Source organism: Vigna umbellata, chromosome 4 (assembly GCF_029865625.1).
Source record: "Vigna umbellata cultivar VRB3 chromosome 4, Vumbellata_1.0, whole genome shotgun sequence".
NCBI classification, from domain to species: domain Eukaryota; kingdom Viridiplantae; phylum Streptophyta; class Magnoliopsida; order Fabales; family Fabaceae; genus Vigna; species Vigna umbellata.
Window position 1 is genome coordinate 32389463 of NC_142168.1, and position 22457 is coordinate 32411919.

Genomic DNA, 22457 nt, shown 5'->3' on the forward strand with positions numbered 1-22457 from the left:
GAGAGAATTTGCATTTTTGACTTATGTCTAGACTAATTTTAACTAATAGATCAGTTAATTTTATTTTTTTATTCTAAAAATCCTCATAAAGAAGTAATACAAACATGCCCTTTGATTTCGTTTAATACGTAGTTTCTAATCGCACCCTCATAAGTTTTAAATAATCTTTCTCATCCTTCGGACTTTCAAATTACTTGGTTTGAAAATTTCACAGAATAATTTTTTCCAAATTTTCAAAACATGATTTCTGAAATAAATTTTTCAGAAATATATTTTATGTATTTTGGAAAAAAAATTTAAACAAAATTTATAGAACAAGTTTTATAGAGCGTAAATAATATTTTTAGGGTTAATTTCTTTTAATGAATTTTTTTTATTCAAAACAATCTCTCACTTCTTCTTTGCTTCACAAAGTGCAATGAAGAACATTAATGCAGTGGCTGCAATAAAAGAAGCGGTGACGAACAAAGGTGATGACGGAAGCTGTGGCGGGTGGAGTGTATAAGAGTATTTTTGTACTTTTTTGCTATATGGGAGTACAGTCAATAATAATAAGGGTGCAGGAAGAAAATACGGAATTTGGACTGCACTATCAAATTAGAGGCCCAATCGAATTGAGCTAATGGCAGTTGCTTCCTACACCACCTTGGACTGCTTCCAGCACCTCCTCATTCCTGTTTTGCCCTCCAATAAACGAATGTTTACATCCGCTGAAACTTACATCTATAATATTTTTTTACTTTCGTTTTTATCACACCAAAACCAGACTCCTCTACAAAGTAATGCATATCTACACTTTATCACACCAAAATCATTTAACATGTATGTTTGGGTTCTTCTCCTTAAAGATTTTTAAAAAGGTGGTGGAGAAGTAGAAGTGGTAGGTGGTGGAGAAGTAGAAGGAGTTGGTGGTGGCGGTGAATGAACCGACGTTGGTGGAGGAGGGAAATTCTCCGGTGTCGACAGAGGAGATTTTTTCAGCAGAAATACGGTAGATGGAGGAGAAGAAATTTCTGGTGATGGTGACGACGTTGGTGGTGATGGTAAAGGCGATGACTGTGAAGGTTGCGATTAGGGATGGCAAAAAAATCCGCGCCCGCGGATATCCGCAGATAAAATCCGCGACGGATAGTTGATACCCGCGGATATTTACTACCCGCAACCCGCGGGTAGTGGATATTTTAATACCCGCTTATAATCGGGTCGGGTGCGGATATTATACTATCCGTACTCGCGGATACCCGCTACCCGCAAAAAATAAAAATAAAAATTTAATTTATATTTTATTAAGTTAAATTTAATTAAAATTAACATTAATTTATATTTTACAATATTAAATTTAATTAAAATTTATATTTAATTTAATTTATATTATATTTTATATATTTTTTATAATTTTATTTAAATTTTATTTTATTAATTTATTAAAATATATTTTTTTTTAATATTTACGGGTATCCGTGGATATCCGCGGGTTTTAAAATACCCGCGGATATTTTTTAAGCGGATATCCGTGCGGGTAGCGGATCGGGTAGCGGGTGGATTTTTTTTTGTCGGGTCGGGTTGCGGGTAGGCACTATCCGTGCCCGACCCGACCCGTTGCCATCCCTAGTTGCGATGGCGGTTCCGACGGTAGCAGAGACTCTACGTCGTTCAATGACTGCTACTACAAGTGGTAGAGATGAAGCTGTAATGAAATCCGACATAACCGAACATAAGATTAAAGTAAATAAAGATGAAAGTTTAAAAGGATATTTTTGTAATTAAAAAAGTTATTAGAGGTACAATAATGATTTGGTGGTGGTAGAAAGAACAATACCCTGAAGTAATGAACTTGTCCATTCCTGCATGTCACATTTAATGTAAAAAGGAGACATTAAAAAAAAACTAAAATTCGTATATTTTTTCTTATTTGGTTGAGGCCATAAAGTAGAAGAGAAGCTATTTTCTAATTTCAATGTTAGGTAAGTATGAACTTTAACATAGATTTGCAACACTGTAAGATTAGAAATATAGAAAGTATTCATTGAGCTGAAAATGAATAAAATTATTTAAAAAAACTACAGATTTCTTCTATATTTATAAAATTAATTTTTTTATTAGAAAAAGAACTATGTTTTTACAATTTTCAACTATATTAAATATATAGTTGAAATTACAAGAAATTTTAATCCCAAAAACAATTAAAATCTTTAAAAATAATCTTTATTAAACATACTTTTAATGTACGTAATAGTTACTCTGTTTATACATATTAGTTTTAATATCTATTTTTATACTTTGAGTAGTTAAATACTTATGCTCACATTTATTACTTATATTTTAAACCTATTAAATATCGTTAGACACAGTTCTGTTTAAGCTATAAATATTTTTTTTAATACAATGAAGTCTGTTAGCTCTGTACAAAAATAGCAAAGATAATTATTTAGTGAGTGTTTTTTTCTCTTTAGATAAAATTAAAATAAAAAAACACCAAGTTCATTTGAATTTTTAATATTCTTAATTAACCCTTTTGCTTGACAAAATAAAAAATTAAAAAATTCACAAAAATATAAGATCAAGTTTTTTCATTTAGAGAAAATAACATTAAATCAAATTGAAGTTTTCACACAGAGGAGAAACATAACCAAATTAAACGATAATCGAATAAGATAAAAAAGAATCGAACCAAGTGTCAGAAATATAGTATACAAGATTCACCTTTAACAGTACCATACATCATTATTACAATACAACAAAAGAATTAGTATAATTAGAAATGACAAAAAATATTTTTATATTACTATTCAATAATAAAGTAAATAATACCAATAACTAGTAATGTAATCAGCCGAAACATTACTAAAAAAAATGATCATCTTTCTTAAAAGATGAATTACATATTAAAATATCATAATTAGTGTAAGAAAAAGTTGTTCCTATCCAGGAAATAAATAATTAAGAAAAGAATTATGTATAAGACGATTGATCTTATCATATCCAGCAAGCAAAGCATTAAAAAAATGGTATAAGAAAATGTGTCTTAATCCAAAAGATGCAATTTTGTTTTCTTCTTTATTCCTTCATCATCTTTTTGTGTGTCCCCACTGTGCTCTCTGCAACCACCGTTCTTCAATTTCAAAGTTCAAAGTTCAAACTATGATCTCACTCACTCACTCACTCACACCCATTTTTTCACAAAATTTTTCTCTCTTTCTTTAATTCTCCGACTGGCCCACGCACCTATCGTCAAAGTCAAGCAAGAATAACAAACACAAAGGGCCAAACGAACCAAACTTCCCCACAGCACTTTCTCTGACATCCAAGCAGAGAAATCACGGTCCCACTTCACGCGCCTCAAAAAGTTTCAAACTTGCGCCACCACATATCAAGATCCTTTCAATTTCTTATCTGGGTCACCGGCAAATGTCCGGAAAGAGACACCACCAGAGCGCCATGCCGGTGCACCCAATTCAGGAACTTCCCGGAGCTCCGTTTGGCGACCCGGCTCCGTATTTTTCAGAATCGGAGCTCCGGGAGACGGCGTACGAGATCCTAGTCGCGGCGTGCCGGAGTTCGGGGCCGAAGCCGCTGACTTTCATATCGCAGTCGGAGAGGGGGGATCGCGATAGGGCGGCGCCGGCGCCGTCGTTGCATCGGTCGCTGACTTCGACGGCGGCGAGCAAGGTGAAGAGGGCCCTGGGGCTGAAAACGTCGTCGTCGAAGGGGAGCAAGCGCGCGGGGACTACGGGGGAGTTGGTGAGAGTGCAGATGAAGATTTCTGAGCAGAGTGATACCAGAATTAGAAGAGCACTTCTCAGAATTGCTGCAGGCCAGGTTTTGAACTTAGTTTTGAGTTTAATTTTCTATCAACTTTAAATTATCAATCAATCTGCATTCATGTTTGGAATGAGTTTTAAGATGGTTTTTGTCATCCGATTATTTGTAATCGAATCGAATGACAATCTTTCTGCTCTAAAATTTAAGAAGCTATTAATAGTCATGGATTTTTTGTTTTATTATGAGGGAGAAATGGGTGGAGTGTGTGATTTCAAATTTTAAGGTTTGATTAAAGGGTTTAATTTGGACTCATAAATTGAGTTTTGCTTAAGTTGTGCTTGCCTTGCAGTGGAAGTTTTGTTCATCTTTACCTTATTCAGGTTGTCCTAATGAGTGAATTGCACTTAGTTTGACTTGATTTGACTACTGAAGTGTGTAGAGATTAGATGGAATGTTATACTTAGGTTTTAAGCAAGGACATAAGTAATTACTGTTTGATTTTCACAGTTTTGTAACTTGTGCTATACCTGATGACAAAGCTGCAGAATTCATCGTTTGTCGTTGCCTATGATGCACAAATATGATACGACAATTTGATTATTCTAAAAGTACATGTGATGTGTACGTGTAAGATACCGTATCTAATACAATTGTCCTAAAAATATATACAATGCCATGTGTGTAATATTCTTATCTAATGAGTATAAAAGTTCATAAAACATAATAAATATGAAATTTCAATTTTGTAATCTAAATTAAGATCATACTTATTGAACATTACTATAACAAGAGAAATTATAAATCATTGTCATCATAAATACAGTCTGCAAATATGAATCATATCAATCTAATTTCTTTCTAGAAATCATTTGTAAAGAGTTTTCATTGGCTCATTAGAAACAGTGCTTGCTTCTATGTTCTGTACTAAGAAGTTTTATTGAGTGTTTGTAACATCATTTAAAGGCTTGGATACTTCCTTAATATGTATTTGTGAAATATCTGAGACTATTAGAAACAAATTGAAGTATTGGTGATTCATAGGTTGTTGCTCATGATGGGTGGCAACGATGCTTGACACATTCTATCTTCAATGTCTAATATCACAGGTGGCACAATAGACTCAACAAACCTCAGTCCAAAGTTATTGAATGGGCCTAATGTGATTTAGCTGACCTGATTTTCAAGTTGCTGACCACTGAGCTGTAGCTTTTCATAAAAAAAACACAATTATAATTTAAAACTATATGAAGACAGACAAGAAGCTAATAAACATCAGTTATCATTGATTGCATAATATAACTTCTGTTTATTGTTTGTTTGGTCATTAAGTGGGATATGCTTCCTACTGTTACAAAAGGGTCAATTTCACTTCATTTCTTTGTCTATAGTTGGATGGAAACATGTGGATCAAAATTTATAGTTTGAATATGTGCATTATGGTTCGTTGTATCTGTTTAATTACAGTAATAACTTACTACTAGATGTTTGTTCATGAAATAGCTTGGAAGACGCATGGAGACAGTTGTTCTTCCTCTGGAGTTAATCCAGCTGTTTAGGAGTTCTGATATTCCCAGTCAACAAGAGTATGAGGTTTGGCTGAGGAGACATTTGAAGGTTCTTGAAGTGGGACTTCTCTTGCATCCGTATCTTCCCTTAGATAAATCAGACCCTTCTGCACAGACCCTCCGGCACATAATCCATGGAGCACTTGAGAAATCCATGGATATTGGAAAGAACGGTGAATCAATACAAACCTTTCGGACTGCTGTATTGTCTCTTGCTTGCAGATCACCTAGTGGATCTATTTCTGAGACATGCCACTGGGCTGATGGTTTTCCACTGAACCTTTGGATCTACCAAACTCTTTTGGAAGCATGTTTTGATCTTCATGCTGAATCTTCTGTGATAGAAGAGGTTGATGAGGTCTTAGAACTCATTAAGAAGACCTGGGTTATGCTTGGAATTAATGAGACGCTGCATAACATTTGTTTCTCATGGATCTTGTTTCATAGGTATGTTGTCACTGGCCAAGGGGAGAACGATCTTCTGTTTGCATCTAGTAATTTATTGGAAGAAGTTGGGAAAGATAGTGGGGTCTCAAAAGATCCTCTTTGTTCAAAAATTTTGAGAAACACATTGAGTTTGATATTAAGTTGGGCAGAGAAAAGGCTCCTTGCATACCATGATACTTTCGATGATGGTAATATTGAATCAATGGAAAGTGTAGTTTCACTTGCAGTATTATCAGCAAAGATATTAGAAGATTTCTCTCATGACTACAATCGGAAGAAGAAGAAAGAAGATGATGTAGAATACACTAGAGTTGATAATTATATTAGATCATCTTTGCATGCTGTTTTCATTCAGGCAAGTTCTGTCATTCGTTCCATCTCCCTTAAATATGAATACTTTCTTTACACATGACAAGTTATGACATGTTTGTATGTATGGTTTACTTTTGATACCACTGACTGAAACTGGATAAAATCAACGTTTTGATTTTTCCTAATGTGGTGCCTCAGTACGAGCTAACTCTTTTTGATCTTCTTTAAGGCAGAAGTTGGAGAAACTGGACCCTAACAAGCATCCACCAAGAAAACAGAATAAAGCCTTTCCCATTCTTTCTATCCTTGCTCGAGATATTACTGAACTGGCTTATAATGAGAAAGCAATATTTAGCCCCAAACTGAAGAGATGGCATCCTCACGCTGCTGGTGTTGCCATTGCCACCCTTCATGTGTGTTATGGAAATGAGTTGAAGAAGTATGTTAAGGGTATTAATGAGTTGACACCTGATGCAATAGAAGTGCTGATGGCTGCCGACAAATTGGAGAAAGATCTGGTGCAGATAGCAGTGGCCGATTCTGTTGAGAGTGAAGATGGCGGAAAATCCATTATAAGGGAAATGCAACCTTATGAAGCTGAAGCTGTAATTGCTACTCTGGTTAAGTCATGGATAAAGATCAGAGTAGATAGATTGGGGGAATGGGTTGACAGAAATCTCCAACAAGAGGTTGTTGCTCTTAATCTTATCAAGTGAACATAATATTTGTTCTTTCTTTTATCAAACAAAGTGTTTCTCCTTCCATTGAATTTTTTTGAGGTTATTTGAAGATGTTGTTGGCAAGTTTAAAAGATGTAATTTTAACTTCACCTTTGCTTCCCATAGGTATGGAATCCACAGGCAAATAAAGAGGGCTTTGCACCTTCTGCTGTTGAAGTTCTACGAATAATAGATGATACTCTGGAGGCTTTCTTTCTGTTGCCTATACCCATGCATGCTGATTTGCTTCCTGATTTGATGTCTGGTCTTGACAAGTCCCTCCAACAGTATATTTTGAAAGCCAAATCTGGCTGTGGTATATATGTATTGCATAACATTTATTTTTCTGAGGGAAATTTTTGAATCACTGTTTGACAAGGATTTCCCTTTTCTTTGATCTGCAGGGAGCCCTAGTAGCTTCATCCCACCATTGCCTGAACTGACTAGGTGTTCAACGAAATCAAAATTCAATGGTGTATTCAGGAAGAAAGAAAAGTCACAAGTGGCTCAGAGGAGGAAAGCCCATGTTGGAACCACTAATGGAAACAGCTCAATTGATATAGCCCAGATGTCTGTTCGCATCAATACCATGCAGCGCATTCGAATGGAGTTAGGGGTTTTGGAGAAGAGGATAGTTGCCAATCTCAGCAGTTCTAAATCTGCTACAGACGATATAGCAAATGGGGTGAGCTTGAAGTTCAAGCTTTCTGCATCTGCTGCTGTGGAAGGCATTCATCAACTCTGCGAATGCATAGCATACAAAATCGTTTTCCATGATCTGAGTCATGTTCTCTGGGATGGGCTATATGTTGGGCAAGTTGCATCTGCCAGGATTGATCTTTTTCTTCAGGAGCTTGAGCAATACCTGGAGATCATATCATCTACAGTGCATGATAAAGTTAGAACTCGTGTAATTGTTGAAGTAATGCGGGCTTCTTTTGATGGGTTCTTACTGGTTTTGTTAGCTGGAGGTCCGTCGCGCGCATTCTCTCTGCAAGATTCTGTCATTATAGAGGAAGATTTCAAGTTTCTTACTGGCTTGTTCTGGTCTAATGGAGACGGATTGCCAACAGATTTGATAGAAAGACATTCTACCACTGTCAGAGGTGTACTTCCCTTGTTTTCTGCAGATACTGAGCACATAATTCAGCAATTCAGTCAGCTTACGATGGAAATGTATGGTTCTACAGCCAAGTCCAGGCTTCCATTGCCTCCAACAGCTGAGCAATGGAGCCCCACAGAACCAAACACTCTTTTGCGAGTATTGTGTAACAGGAATGATGAAGCAGCTGCTAAGTTCCTTAAGAAGAACTACAACTTGCCCACGAAGGTTTGAGTCTAACAATTGACAAGTAACCACTCTGATATGCCACGCCTTCCACCCATTATAGATTTTTAGACCCATTTTTGTGTTGAAACACTGTTTGGTTTTTGAGGATACGATTGAAGTAAAGGTGGGTGCAACTGTGCGTTATACTCTCTTACTGATCAAACTCTAGGAAATATGGTGCCGTATCGTCAATAATGCTCAGAAGTATACGTTGTACAGGTGTGATTCTTGGCTTGCTAATTTGTTGGCTTATTTTTGGTTCTTGTCCAAAGCAATTACTGACGGCATTGTAATACAAAGAAGTATTTATAGTTACTTACAGTTTGTTTTATTATTTTGAATTGAATGGTTCATTTATTTGTGCAACGATGTAATCTCCTCCCCTTGGCCCCTCCCAACAAACAATCTGAGCTTGTTCTTCGTAAATGAAACAAATTATTTATTTGTGTGACTTTATTAATCTTCGAGGCATTTATTAATAAATTAGTTATTCGAAGACTAAATTTATTATTAATGTGAAAAATCCGATTCCGTACTCTTGATTGATGACGTGTTGTTCAAATACCTAAAATGTTTGCTTTAAATTACAATCAATATTTGTGTTGTAAATCAGGCAACACGAAAGCTAAGAAACTGTTAAAACAAGAGAAGCAGTAATTGACGTTAACAAACTATTTTAAACGGAAAAACGCTAATCTTTTTTAAACTTTGTACAGGGCAGTAGCAATTAAGTGTCTTGAAAATCTTCAGAACTTATTTTTAATCATTTAGCAGAAAGGTATATCCTTTTTTTTTATTCTTTTAAACACATTTAAATAAATACCCTGGCCAGAAAATTAACATGAAATCATTTTGCTGAGAGGAATTTCAATCCTAAATGAGATCTTACAAATTGGGTCAAAATATGGAATTCCAAAATTTTCATTTGATCATTCGATACTCGAGAGTAACCAACCATGCCGGCAAAATCTCTTTCATGGCAATTGCATTAGTTGTCTACATGTATACATGAAACGCACACTAATAAGCTTACCCCTACCCAAGGAAATGAAAAATCTAAACTAAAAGGGATTCCTCTTTAGTCCTTTTCTTTTCGAGGCAGTTTTTGAGCTTGTTTTCTGCAGAACATGGAAACCAGAGACCAGTCATGGCTAGGTTAAAGTGATCTCCAACTACAAATATTAAGGAATTAAGGCACATAGGAAACAATCATATACTCACCGATTTCGACTTCTTAGTCTTTCCTCTTATCCTGTTCTTTGGTGGTTTCAACTTGTATATCCGAACCATCCAATGGTGAGTTGTGAAGACCTAAATGCATTGAAAACCATGTCATCAGTAAGACTAAAGACCACAGAAGCTACTGAAATTATTAATTCTCATCATAATAACTAGAAGAAAATTGTTAACAAACGAATTTTGAGTACTAATTAAGGAATCAAAAGTAGAAATTTTACAGCCCCCACTGCAACCCCATTGGAGATCTTCCTACAACATTTTCATATAATTAAATGCATTTACTTATCCAAATAATTCTTAAGAGGATTCTAGAATAATACAATACTACTGCTATTAACAATATCCAACATATTGAACAAAAAACCCAAATATACGACTTTTAAGTTTTACTAGTACAATAAACGCCAAGTAAACCGGCAAAAAAATATAGAATGGCTAATACTTCAAAGAACTCTATATTCCAAACCTAAAAATTTGAGTATTTCAACTAGAACTTGAGAGAGACCAAACCATCAGTTGGAGTTATGGGTACTAAAGAGGGTGTAAAAAGCATAGATTGTTAAAAAAAAAAAGGTTAAATATGTTTTTGGTCCCTTAACTTTAAGAGAAAATGGGAATTAGTCCCTCTTCAAAACTTTGGACTAATTTAGTCCCCAAACTTTAGAAATGTGTGAATTTAGTCCTTTTAACCAAATTTTGTTAACTTTATTTGATGTTTCAAACGCATTTATCAGTGAACATTGAAGCAAAAATGTGTCAAACGAGATAAACAACTCAAATGCTATCATGAAATGCACTTAAAACATCAAACAAACCTAACAAAATTTAGTTAAAAGGACTAAATTCACACATTTTTAAAGTTTGGGGACTAAATTAGGCCAAAGTTTTGAAGAGGGACTAATTCCAATTTTCGCTGAAAGTTAAGGGACCAAAAACATATTTAACCCAAAAAAAAAAAATATAGCAAAAGCTAATAGAATCGTATAAAAATGACAACTACAGGTAAAATAAAATATACTCTCCAAAATTTCAAACGGTAAAGTTTATTACCACTATAGTAGACTATCGAGGAACGATGCAAGATAACTATCCAAACACAAATAGAGACTCTGTAACAATTAACACATCTGGAACATTATAAATGAATTATTGAAGACATTGCACCGCACTGGTAGGTTCTCCGTATATTGTAGAACAAATTCCATGGTTATTCAGTATGTAATTCATCATGAATGCACTGAAAATAATTTCAGGATCATAATAGCTGAAGCACACAACAACATACAGTTCCAAATATAATATTTTAACAAATCAATAAAAACAATCTAACCTCCTCAAAATGCGTAAGTTTGAAATGTTTTTTTCCAATTTCTGTCCGCCTCACTCTGTCGAAAGCTTTACCATCTGTCTCCACAAACCTGGAGAAAAAGCAGAGCAAGGGGAGTTAGGCACCATACCAGCTGGAAACGTTAAATTTGAAAACCAATTTTAGACAAAAGCTGACCTGTAATATGAAAGTTTATACATGAGGCAGTTTAGCATTGTTGGTGTGGCCATGGAATCAATCCGATATTGACCATCCCTCTTGAAATTTGAAAAAAAAAAGTTAACACTCCTCAAAAGTTATATCACAAGTGAAGCTATAGTGTCATCTATTCTAGAAAACAAAATATCAAGGCCAGGATAAAACATTGAGCAACGCAGGATTAATTTAACTTACTAAATAATCCGGTTCCTTTATGTGAGGGAATACACCCCCTCCAATACGAACCATCCACAGGAATTTATTGATATCATCACTGGGATAGCCAACCAGTCCTGTTAATAATTATAGCATCTAATCAGAACAAGGTGCCTTAGGATAACCCAATAAAGAAAAAGATGCTGACCTCCGAAGACAACAAGGACATATTTGACATCCAGTGACTGGAAAATTTCCCAAGCTGCCTTCTCTGGAGAAGACATGGCAGTACCAACAGTAGCAATATGTGTGTTATTCCAGGTGTTATTGTCCACAATGACTGTTCGGTTAGCCATCGCAGTTGTTTGGTACCCATAGTCCCACCAAGATGCCACCTACAACAATTTTAATCAGCGTCAATATTTAAACATTTTTTACTGTTTTAACCAGCATGTTTTTTCTTCATTTGGAGTAAGAATAATCTTAGGGCGCAAACAGTTTAGGAACTTCAGCCACAAAATTTGTAATTTAGAAGCACTACCCAATTACTTAAATAAAACAATATTTGCTTAAAGCTTTAACCAAAATTCGAATATCATTAACCAATTTTCACATAATCCCTTTTGAAATTATGAAGCATATTAATAAAGAATAAGTAACTTCTCAATAGATTTCCACTGATCACAAGTGGAAAAGGAACCAACATGGTCGGGGAACAATAATTTGTAAAAGGAATGTTGTGTGCCCAAGGTAATATATAACATCAGTTAAATCACCTCAGTCTCAATTGACTTTCACCTTTTACATAATATCAAACTACTGAATGGCCAATTTAGTTCACCAACGGAAACATCATCTGTCAAATTGGTTCATTTAAATTTAAGTAGCAGAAGATTCTTTAATTTCAAAACATAATCTAAATTTCATAAATTAGCACAAAACTCAGGAAGCCATGGAAGCTAACCAACACTCATAAATTTCAAAAATAGCACACATGACACATGTATTTCAGCCAAAAAATAACAAAATCCCATAGAACTTACTTTATCATCTACTTCTGTATTATGACTCAGCCAAGCATATGCCTCTCTAAAATCATCAAAAACATGAAGCCCGTCGTGTGAATGTGATGTTAAAACAATAGAAGGGGCTGAATAAGCTTCTGCTGCTGCCCATACACTGTGAACCTACATTTGAGATCAAGATAGAGAGGAACTTTTTTGTAACATACAGATTGAACACGAAAGGGCACTATTGTTCAGAAAGAAATTAAAAAAAATCAACACAAGTTATTATACTTCTACTTGAGTATTAACTAGCACAGTTCTACACTTTTTAACTAGGCGTTTGTTTCAAGGTATAATAAAGGATTCATAGGAAAGTAAGCTTCAGAATGTTACATATTAACGTTAGGTTCACTTTTTGGAATAACATTCCCAATTCCCATCGGAATGGAAGTTACTATTTATAATAACTACCTCTCAGCCACTTCATTATTTCATCACATTTATTTTCCCACTTTTATTCTTCTTTTAATTGTTGATTAAAAATATTCTTTTCTATAATTGCTAAATGTCAATCAAACATGTTCAAGGGAAATAATATTCCTTGACATAATATTTTTGGGAATGTAATATGATACCAGGAATCAAGGGGTTCATTTAAGAAGGAAAGTGAATTTTAAAAGAAGGCTAATAAAATATATTAATTAAATAAAAAAGAAATCTTTATCAAATAAATAATCCACCTACTTGGACTTCATACTCCTAGTGGAGAAAAAACAAAAAAAAAAGAAATATCAAATAAATAATCCACCTTAGGAAACTTTAACTGAACAATATCATGCTTAGGAAATTACCACATAGAAGGCGCCTAGCAACACAAGTAAGATAATAGCAATGACGGATGTTTCCAGAGGTAAAACCGAAAGCCTTTTCTTAATTTGTGACTTGCTAAGAGGCTTTTCCACAGGTTCCTTTTCCTTCTTTTTGCTCTTCTTAGAGGTCCGTTCCTTTGATGTGTCCTCAGTTTTATCTGCCTTAACCGAATCATTTGGCACAATATTTTCAGAACTGCCTTCCCCTGCCTTGATAATAAAAAACAGAATTTGAACAAAGCAAACTAATAAAACGAGCAGAAGAACATATGAAGTCAAAACTGGTGACCGTTAAAAAAATAAAGCTTACATCAACCTGAGAATGATCTGATAAGTGAGGCAACTGAAACTTGATAGATCTTGTAAAAACATCAAAAGCCTGAGAAAGGGCAATCCCAGACAATATACATGCTGCTGGAGCAAGTACAAGCATCAAGCGAACCTGATATTCATCAAGATTATGTCTTCAATAAAATATTAAAAAGGCAATTGAATGAGAAAACACCTCCACTATTATGCTTACCATGACTCCAGAAAAGTATACTGATGTAACAATATAAAGTACCACAAAGGAACTTGCATCAGATAGGGGAGAGAAACATGCCTACCATAAGAAAGCACCATCACGATTTAGTTTATATTGAGTATGGAAAACAAAGATAAAACAATTATTTTATAAAAAATAACTTACAATAATTCCAGCTGGAACCAGGAATGCCAAGACATTGATGTCCATGAAGTATGAAGGCCAAGTAGGTGGCTGATGCTCACTAACACTAGCAATGATTGGAATATACTTGCTTGCATAAGTACTGTCACAAAACAAATACATTAAGTATTGTAGCCAAATCATTGAAAGGAAATATTTTGCAGAATGACAAAGAGAAAGGTGATATTCAAAATTCACTTCTTTGGGCTATAGTACTATTATATTAGGTAAGTTCCATGGCTATTATGAAATTGAATAACCAACAATCCCCTTAATCATAGAATATCAGTTTAGGTGAAGTAAAAAAATGATTAGAATAATTTTTATAGGATTTGAATGGTAATGAAGATTGTGAAACAGCTCTTACGGATCTAGCAGACTTAAACTTCTTCCACTCCATCCCTTAGTTGGGCTTGAAGCTACCAATGCTATAAGTACTGCCACCATTGCACAGCAGACAGCCCTGCAAAATAAACAAGAATAGCAGGTACTGGTTTAATATCTTCCAGCAATGTTTTGAATAGTCAAAAAAATCAATAGAAGGGACACCCACAGGCCAACAGAAACAACTAGTGCCACAGCTACTTTGAACATTTTTGGGGAAAGAATTCCTTTAACATAGTACACAAGAGCCACTACATGGATGATAATGAAAACCTGCCCAAGAAAAAATAGGTAGGTAAAAATACAGCTAATAAGGTGGATATAAAGAGACGGAAAAAGGAAAAATACTATAAAAAAATTATTGGATATGCTACAAAAAAAATGTATGTGTCTATAATCAGTGCTAAATAATGATTGTCATTACACTTGCAAAATAAATAGCATTTACTTCATAATTAGATTTAGAAGCTAGCATGAGATTTGCAGAAATTGGTATACTATATTAAATAATGATTTAGTTAAATTAAAAACTAAAATAACAAGGCTAACCAGACACAGTAGTAGCACCAATTGGTGACAATATGATAGTTTAGTCACCCACGATGTTGATCACGTGGCCTTTCTGAACTTTTAGTTAACAAAGCACTGTAAATTTGATCTATACAGGTAGGAAACAAGTTTGTGTTGTTGTGTTAAAAGGAGTCACATGTTAACCATGATATAGTAGTACTTTTATTTAATTAACAAAGTGTTTTACAATGCACATTGATCTTTCATAAAAATATTTGTATTGAGTTATCTCAACAAAGTTATCAACTTCCAAGTTCATAAGCCTGTTTATAAGAATACTGACACTGACTAGCTAAAGGGTTATTTAAACACTTTCGTTGATATATTGGCACATAACTTCTCCCTCCACAGAAACAAAAGGAAGAAAAACAATATTCAGTTAACTATTTTATTATTACCGTTATAATTTTGTGACAACAATCCCATTGAAAATAAAGCACTCACAAGAAAATGTACGCAATAATAGTGTTAGGCTCAAACATGCTCTTGGTCACATCTTTATTGTAAGTTCGACATAATCCAAAGACTGGGATGGAACTGAACTCACCAGAAACGATGCAAAATGCTCTGATGTCATCACAGCATTAAACCCAACCACTGGCACCAAGGAAGCCAACAGTGTGCCCAATACAACCTGCATTAAGAAAAACGTAATGTGAATCTTGAGCAAGATAGACTGATTTGAGATAGGTTCAAAACATAAAAACCAATTCAGACCAGAAATACCTCTGGCTTGTAATCGTAAACAAAAACGCGCTAAATTCACAAAATATAGTAAATATGTGACCCAAGGAACTACAAATTATCATAGAAAAATACAGATTCTACGCATAATCAAATTCTTCATTCATGTATTGCTAAAAGAAAGTTGAACCTCATTGTCGAGCATTTTATCAAGTTAAACCTTGACAAAAAAGCCAAATCAACTTGCGAGACGAGGCTTTTTTTGTTGTTTATGGTTGTTAAACCTAGACAAAACTCTCACATGTATTATCCAAATTACAGCTTACCACATTAAGCACAAGTAATATACAATGTACATTTCAACTACCCAAATCAAAAGGAAAATGCATTTATTTAAACTCAAAATAACTGTATGACTGAAAGAGCTACTTACAAGAGGTGCATATGCAATGTAGAGTCGAGAAGAATAGCGACCAGTTACAATGCACAAGAGTACATGCATAGGAATAAGATTAATGATAAAAGTGTAGCCTCCCCATGAGCAAACCTGAAGATAAGAAATGAATTTAGTATGAACAAGAGGGGTCAGGGGCAATGACAACCAAGATAAATAGTACTGTAAAAAGCTTACCATGTAAAAGTATGCTATGGAATTCAATGTGGCATAAAAAAGGGATCCTGTGTTGAGCGTCTACATGATGTGTAAATCAAGTCAGAAACTTAAATAGAAAACAATACAAAGCTTAGCGGTTTCTAAGTGCAGAGGCCACCGAACTGACTGTTCATATAGAATATTCAAATTACACATTATCGGACAATGATAATAGAGCACTGTAATAATCTGGTGGGAATTTTGGAAACAAGAGTCATTATACAAATCAATGCAAGGAAAAAGTTCCTTGCTTTAGCAGATCACCTTAATATAGAGATAGAAAGTGAAGATCAAAGCAAATATAGCAACAGCTTCATTGTCATAGCTGCCAGCCACTGATCGAGATATATATGATGGGACCTGCACTCACAAGATGAATCAAGACCAATTACATGTAAGAGGGATGTCAGAGCCCAGCAAACAAAAAGACCCAGGCATATTAGAAGATAGCAACTTACTAACAGGCATCATTAATTTACAAGTACACATCAAGACACGTGGTTACTAACCAGCATCCAACAATTTTACTAAACATTGATCATCTAATCATTCATACAGAACGTTCAATGGTTGAGCCAATATTTATGACCATAACAATCATAAATAAAATTTTAATAATCATTAGGAAGATTGGAAGACAATCTCGTGAAGTCACAAAGCTTATTGAGAAATTCACCATAGCCAGAAGAATTGCTGCTGTCAAGCCAGCCCCCGTACCCTTAACCTCCTGCAAAAGGAAGCAGCTCAAATTAGAAAGTACACAAATAACAGAAAAAATATCGATGTGAAATTCCAGCATCAACAAACCTTTGTCAGAAGATAAGTTGCCCATGAAGCGAAGGCTGAGAATATAGGTGCAGTAAACACACAGACAGTTTCAACAGAGAGAGGTATGTTTAGGGAATTCAGTATCCTGAAACCAGAAGGTACTGTTAAAAATATACCAACCATCTTACATACGCTTCAAAACCTTTGCTTGAATGGATATTTAATATTAGTATATAACAAATAGAAAAATCACAGCATACACAACCAACATTTACAGTGTTTCAAATGCCTACCACCATAAGGTGCCGGCTGTCAAGGTCAACCCAGGATAAACAGTCCCACCAATTACACGACCAAGTGGATACCTTGAAAGTGACAGAAAACAAATACATTATATTATACCCAGAAAGATTTAACAATGAGCTGTTTAAACAGTGCAAGTATAGAGGAAAAATTGCTTCAAAACTAAAAACCATCAGCTTACCAAGTTCGGTCATCAAACCAATTCCAGAAATCATATATCCCATTCTTTGTCAAAAACTGAAAACAACAAATACATCTTATCTTCTCTGAAATTTTATGGCATTGAGATTAACAAAGTAAAATTAAACAAACGTTTTTGCCATGAAGAAATTCCAATTTCCATTATCCGGTATGAAAGATTCCTTAGTCATCCCACTAGAACATAGTAATACGAGCAAAATTGAAACATTCCAGATAGTGCTTGCTCACCTGAGTGACTCTATAGTTGAAATAAGGATCAAACTCGTGAATAACACTCTCATACTTAATAACCTGTACACAATGCATAAAAAGGTGAGGAAGGGAGTACAAGAAAAACTCTGCCAAACTGATGGAAATAGATAACCTACTCCAATGCCGCAGAAAAAAAGAAGGCTAATACAAATAGAAAATTGAGTAAGCACTTAGTATTCAGTTCATAGAAATGGCCACACCATATCACCATTTCCATACAATTATTTCAACAAAACACGACTGCTCCACGCATTCGTGCTTTTGGAACCATAACCAACGAAAAAGAAATTAACGAAATACAGATACACTGATTAAAATTTCAACCAAAGGGAAATGCTTCAATTTAGAATATAATCTAATATTTTAAATACTATAATCGGAAATTCCCTTCAAATGCACGTACATTTGAAATCGCATAACATCTTCTCACACATTTCAGTCTAAGCATTACTCTTACACCACTAGTGTAAGCGTTTTTTTTAATCGTTGACTTATCTCGCGAATGAAGGAACACAGCTCGGTCAAGTCGCAAAAAACAAAATCTAAACACTAAACCGTCACGGCTAAGTCACTAAGATATGTTCGATGATTGTTATAGACACGACGAAAAACACGACAGTTAAATAGAGCTGTAATCCTGGCTACTGAATTTAGAAGCAGACAATCACGTTGAAAAAGGAAAACGCGAAATCGGAACGTGTTTCAGGTAATCAGATCTGCGGAAGAAGGATGAATGAGGAAAATGCTTACCGAGAATAGACGGATCGAGAAGGCGAGAACGCCGATCAGAAGAAGGATAAAGAACGCGAGAACGTTGCCGAAGGCGTGCCTGACAGAGGACACGCCGTTCTGAGCATCGGAGGCCGCCATTGACGGCCAGATTGAGCTCTGAAGAGAGAGAATGTAAGCGAAGAGGAAAAAAGAGAGAGAGTTTCGGTGTGACTCACTGGGGTTTATATCTGTGGAAGTCGTTGCCGAGCCGATGGGGAAGACCAAGCTACGTTGGCTTGCAGAGGATCAAAAGACCATATTGGGTCTGGTTTTACGAAAAATGACTGAAGTATCCTTTGGGTTCTGACGTGGCGAAGTTTTGTTGGATTTCTTACAAATTTTTGCCACTCTGGATCATGTGATTGGACGTAGACTCTCTCCTCTTGGGTCTTCGCTTCAGACATGGCTGATTTTTCATTCCTCCTTCAAGTATATACTGTTAGGCTTTTTCTTCCTCTCAGGTATCTCTTACTAATTTTTAAAATGATAATTTTACATATTTTTTAAGATATTCTCTATAAATATTCGTTTTAAAAAAAATTAAAAGTTTTCTAAAAATTTTGGACCATGATTTTTATAATAATATTTTTATGAAAAATAATCTTTGGAAATAGGATTTTAGAAACATATAATATGCATTATAGAACCATTTTTTTTTTAAATACAGTTTTCAAAATAATTTTTCATAACACATAATAATATATTCTAGAATAATTTTTTTCCGCAATCTTCTGTATGATTTTTCTTCTCTTAGCTATAACGGCATCAATGACAATAGTAATAGTGTAGTCCAGTTAGCATCGTTGTCTAATTCTAGTAATATATGGGTGCAGTTAGCACGGTAGTGCATTTCTACTAATATATGGGTGCATTTAGTAATAATGAGGTGCAGGAAGAAATATATATTATAACTTTGGGAAGCAAGCTCCATGGTTTCCAAAATGAGATTTTTGGAACAATAATTTTATAATAAGATTTATAGAAAGAATTTTTGGAACAAAATAATTATACGGCAGTACAGTTGATAATTAAGTGGGTACAGGAAGCAAAACATATTATCACTACAGAAAATACAATGTTAATTGGAATTTGGGAAACAAGGCCCATGGACCAAACACTCACTAGCCCAATGCACAGACCGAGTTTTTATTAGGTACTATTATGTGACCTTATTTCATAAAAGTTTAAAAAGTGAAATAACTTGAATTAAAGTAACAGTGGAATCAAAGTCAAATCACAAACCCTACATAATACATAATAATGATTATTACATAGAAAAATATATCACTTAAAATTAAAGAAAAATAATTATTAGTTCATATGCTTTAAGAATAAATAATAAAAAGAAAAGGAAGAAGAATATGTTTAGACACATAACTTGTAATTATTCAACTTCGATTCTATTTTTCAAATACTAAGACAAAAATAAATTATATAATGTTTGTAGAGATGTCATTCTACCTCATTTTGAAAGACATTTTCTAATACTTTGATTAATACACATTCAAAAAGTCTCATGCCAGTTTTTTTACAAAAAAAAAAATTGCAACATTTCACGTTATGAAAAGGGGCAAATTAAATCTTCTAAAATCAGATATATACCTAAACAATAAAACAAATACACATAGATCAAAATTTCATGACAATGTAAGAGAAGACTAGATTTATCATATACTTCTCAAGAAAGTAAAAGTTGTTTTTATATTTTGTCATTACATACAAACATAATCCTAGATGTTTTACTTAGTCTATACAAATCATTCATGTACAACAATATAAATTTAACAAATTCAAGAAAACTTATTTAAAAGCATAATGTAGTTTGGTGTTAATAGATAATTGATAAAATTTTAAAGGGTTAACCTGTGTTGTAGTCTTTTAACTTTGACACGAAATTAAAATTTATTCATATATAAAATTTTGATATATTTTCTTTCCTATAAGCTTTAAAAATGAAACGATATAATTATTTTAATTTAATTACATTGATTTTTTTTACATATAAAATGTGTTTCATAACGAAGTAGAACAAGTATAAAAAATTAAAATATTAACATGAAACACATTTTAGATGCTAAGAAAATTAACATAATTTGATTAAAAAATTATATTAATTATTTTTTTAAAATAAAAAAATATTTAAAAATTAGACAAAAATATTTTAATTTTGTATTTACATATAGACTAAAAATATATTTAACCCAATTTTAAACTTAATTATGTATAATCTAAAATATCAATATTCTTCTAAACGAGCCTACACACCATAAATAATTAAAAATTAAAAAAGAGAGACAACCAACTTCATTGAAATTGCAAAGGAGCAAAAGTAATATGAGAATGAAAAAGGAATTACTATTAAAATAAATCACGAAAAGAAAAAAAAAAGATAATGTGTGAACAATAACAAATTCAACAAAAACAATATAGTTGTGCTTAATAAATGAGTTTATAAGAAGAAATAAAAAAATCATATTCACAACAAAAAAAGTAGGTCTTATGTATTTGAGAGGAAAAATAAAGAGAATTTTCATAAAATGTTTTAAACATTTTCGTACATCTATTACTCAATTAACACACACACGTGTGTGTATATTAATATATATATATATATATATATATATATATATATATATATATATATATATAATGTTATTTTCATATCATAATTTTTTTACTTATTTGTTTTAGTCAAACAATTGTTTTCTACTTTATTTTTTATTTTTTTTTATTTTATATTATATATTTATTTATATTTATCATTCGGAAAATAAAAGTAGTTACATGTGCTAGTAATGTGACCCACATGAGCGTCTGTCAAGAAAAACATAGTTTGATAATTCAAACTTGATAATGAGTTGGTGTTGTTAAACATAGCCAAGTCACCCAAACAAACAAACTCGTTTTATTTATTTTATTTATTTTTAATTAAGAACCACGTGTTCTTTTGGAAAAATAAAAATTTGCAAATACAAATATTATGCTGACCACACGTTATCAAATTGGAAAATGTTATTTGGACAACGTATTTTTAACACTGTTTTGACAACGCCACGTGTCAGCGCTTCATTGGCTCAGTAATTTGAAATTAAAACAGAGAAAGGGTTACGGGGTGAGGGGTATTTTGGGATTTCCAGGTTAAAATTTTAAGAATTGGGTTTGGCGGTTTAGGGTGGGAAAGACGTTCGTTCAACCCTTCCAGTGTCTCGCTCTCTCGCTCTCTCGCTCTCTCGCTCTCTCGTTCGTCTTCGAAACTTCCATTCCTCCTTCTTCAATACGTGCGTTGAAACCTTGGATATTCTGTGTGGCTGTGTGTTCAATCTTTACCGTAGTCAGTCTGTCGTCCACAAGGAAACCCTTCCATCTTGTGTGTCGCTCTGTCCTCCATCTTGCCCTTGAAACAAGATTTGAAAACATGCACATGGTCATCACTACAAGGTTTGATGCGTTGCAATCGCGCGTTGGGAACATTGAACAACAACTGCAACACTTCCAAAGTGCTTCTGAAAACAATCCTCAGACTTGGTCAAAGTTGACAGCATGTTATCTCACCCAAGTTGCTCACCTCATAAACATTGTTTCTTTCCTCCATCATGGGGTGCCAAAACATCACTTCCCACCACTGAAACACAAGGAACAGCCTAAGACAAGTGCAAAAGTGCCTAAAAGTCACTTCTTTTTCCAATGGTGACCCCTGTTCACCTGACTGAGTACCTATGTTGGACTTTCTGTACAAATTCCAATTTTCTCTCGGGTAATCGTTTACAGTGTCCTTGTAATCGATTATAGTGTCAAAGAAGGTGTAAACTTGATTTTCAAGGCATAATTTGAAAGGTCTTTGAGTCTAGATTCCAACAAAACAAGAATCAACTCATTTGGAGTTCGGTGGAGAAAGATATGAGCAAAAGAACAAGCAAAGGTGAGAGTTGGCAAAAATATATGAAACGCTAACTTGAAACAATAAACTGTACCAACTCAGATGTCCAAAAATTACAAATTAGTAATCATTGGAAAGATTTTTGAGTCTAGTTTCTAATAAAAAAAGAATCACATCATTTGGAGGTCGGTGGGAAAAGTTATCACTAAAATAGCCAGCAAAGGTCAAAGTTGACAGCATGTTATCTCACCCAAGTTGCTCACCTCATAAACATTGTTTCTTTCCTCCATCATGGGGTGCCAAAACATCTCTTCCCACCACTGAAACACAAGGAACAACCCAAGACAAGTGCAAA

The 22457-nt window shown here is 34.0% G+C and overlaps 2 protein-coding genes across 3 annotated transcripts; one reads left to right on the plus strand and one right to left on the minus strand.

Moving 5' to 3' along the window:
- The first annotated feature begins 3081 nt into the window (after window positions 1-3081).
- On the plus strand, window positions 3082-8586 carry LOC124836034 (Gls protein (DUF810)). The gene is made up of 5 exons (XM_047311087.2): window positions 3082-3819; window positions 5263-6129; window positions 6320-6775; window positions 6932-7121; window positions 7210-8586. Exons 1-5 carry the CDS (start codon window positions 3409-3411, stop codon window positions 8139-8141), a joined length of 2856 nt encoding a protein of 951 aa, XP_047167043.1. The 5' UTR covers window positions 3082-3408; the 3' UTR covers window positions 8142-8586.
- A 441-nt stretch (window positions 8587-9027) lies between these two features.
- Window positions 9028-18412, minus strand: STT3A (staurosporin and temperature sensitive 3-like A). 2 transcript variants are annotated; one of them, XM_088113366.1, is made up of 23 exons: window positions 18205-18412; window positions 17431-17493; window positions 17183-17238; window positions 16992-17063; window positions 16738-16843; window positions 16607-16657; window positions 16195-16290; window positions 15910-15969; window positions 15712-15825; window positions 15142-15228; window positions 14194-14297; window positions 14008-14103; window positions 13623-13743; window positions 13455-13535; window positions 13248-13373; window positions 12914-13141; window positions 12099-12242; window positions 11264-11450; window positions 11095-11192; window positions 10879-10958; window positions 10705-10792; window positions 9357-9446; window positions 9028-9253 (listed from the first exon to the last, which is right to left on the minus strand). In XM_088113366.1, exons 1-23 carry the CDS (start codon window positions 18322-18324, stop codon window positions 9197-9199), a joined length of 2325 nt encoding a protein of 774 aa, XP_087969492.1. In that variant the 5' UTR covers window positions 18325-18412; the 3' UTR covers window positions 9028-9196. The 2 variants fall into 2 exon arrangements, with proteins under 2 accessions (XP_087969492.1, XP_047167058.2); XM_047311102.2 differs by having other exon boundaries at window positions 13242-13373.
- Between the last annotated feature and the right edge of the window lie 4045 nt (window positions 18413-22457).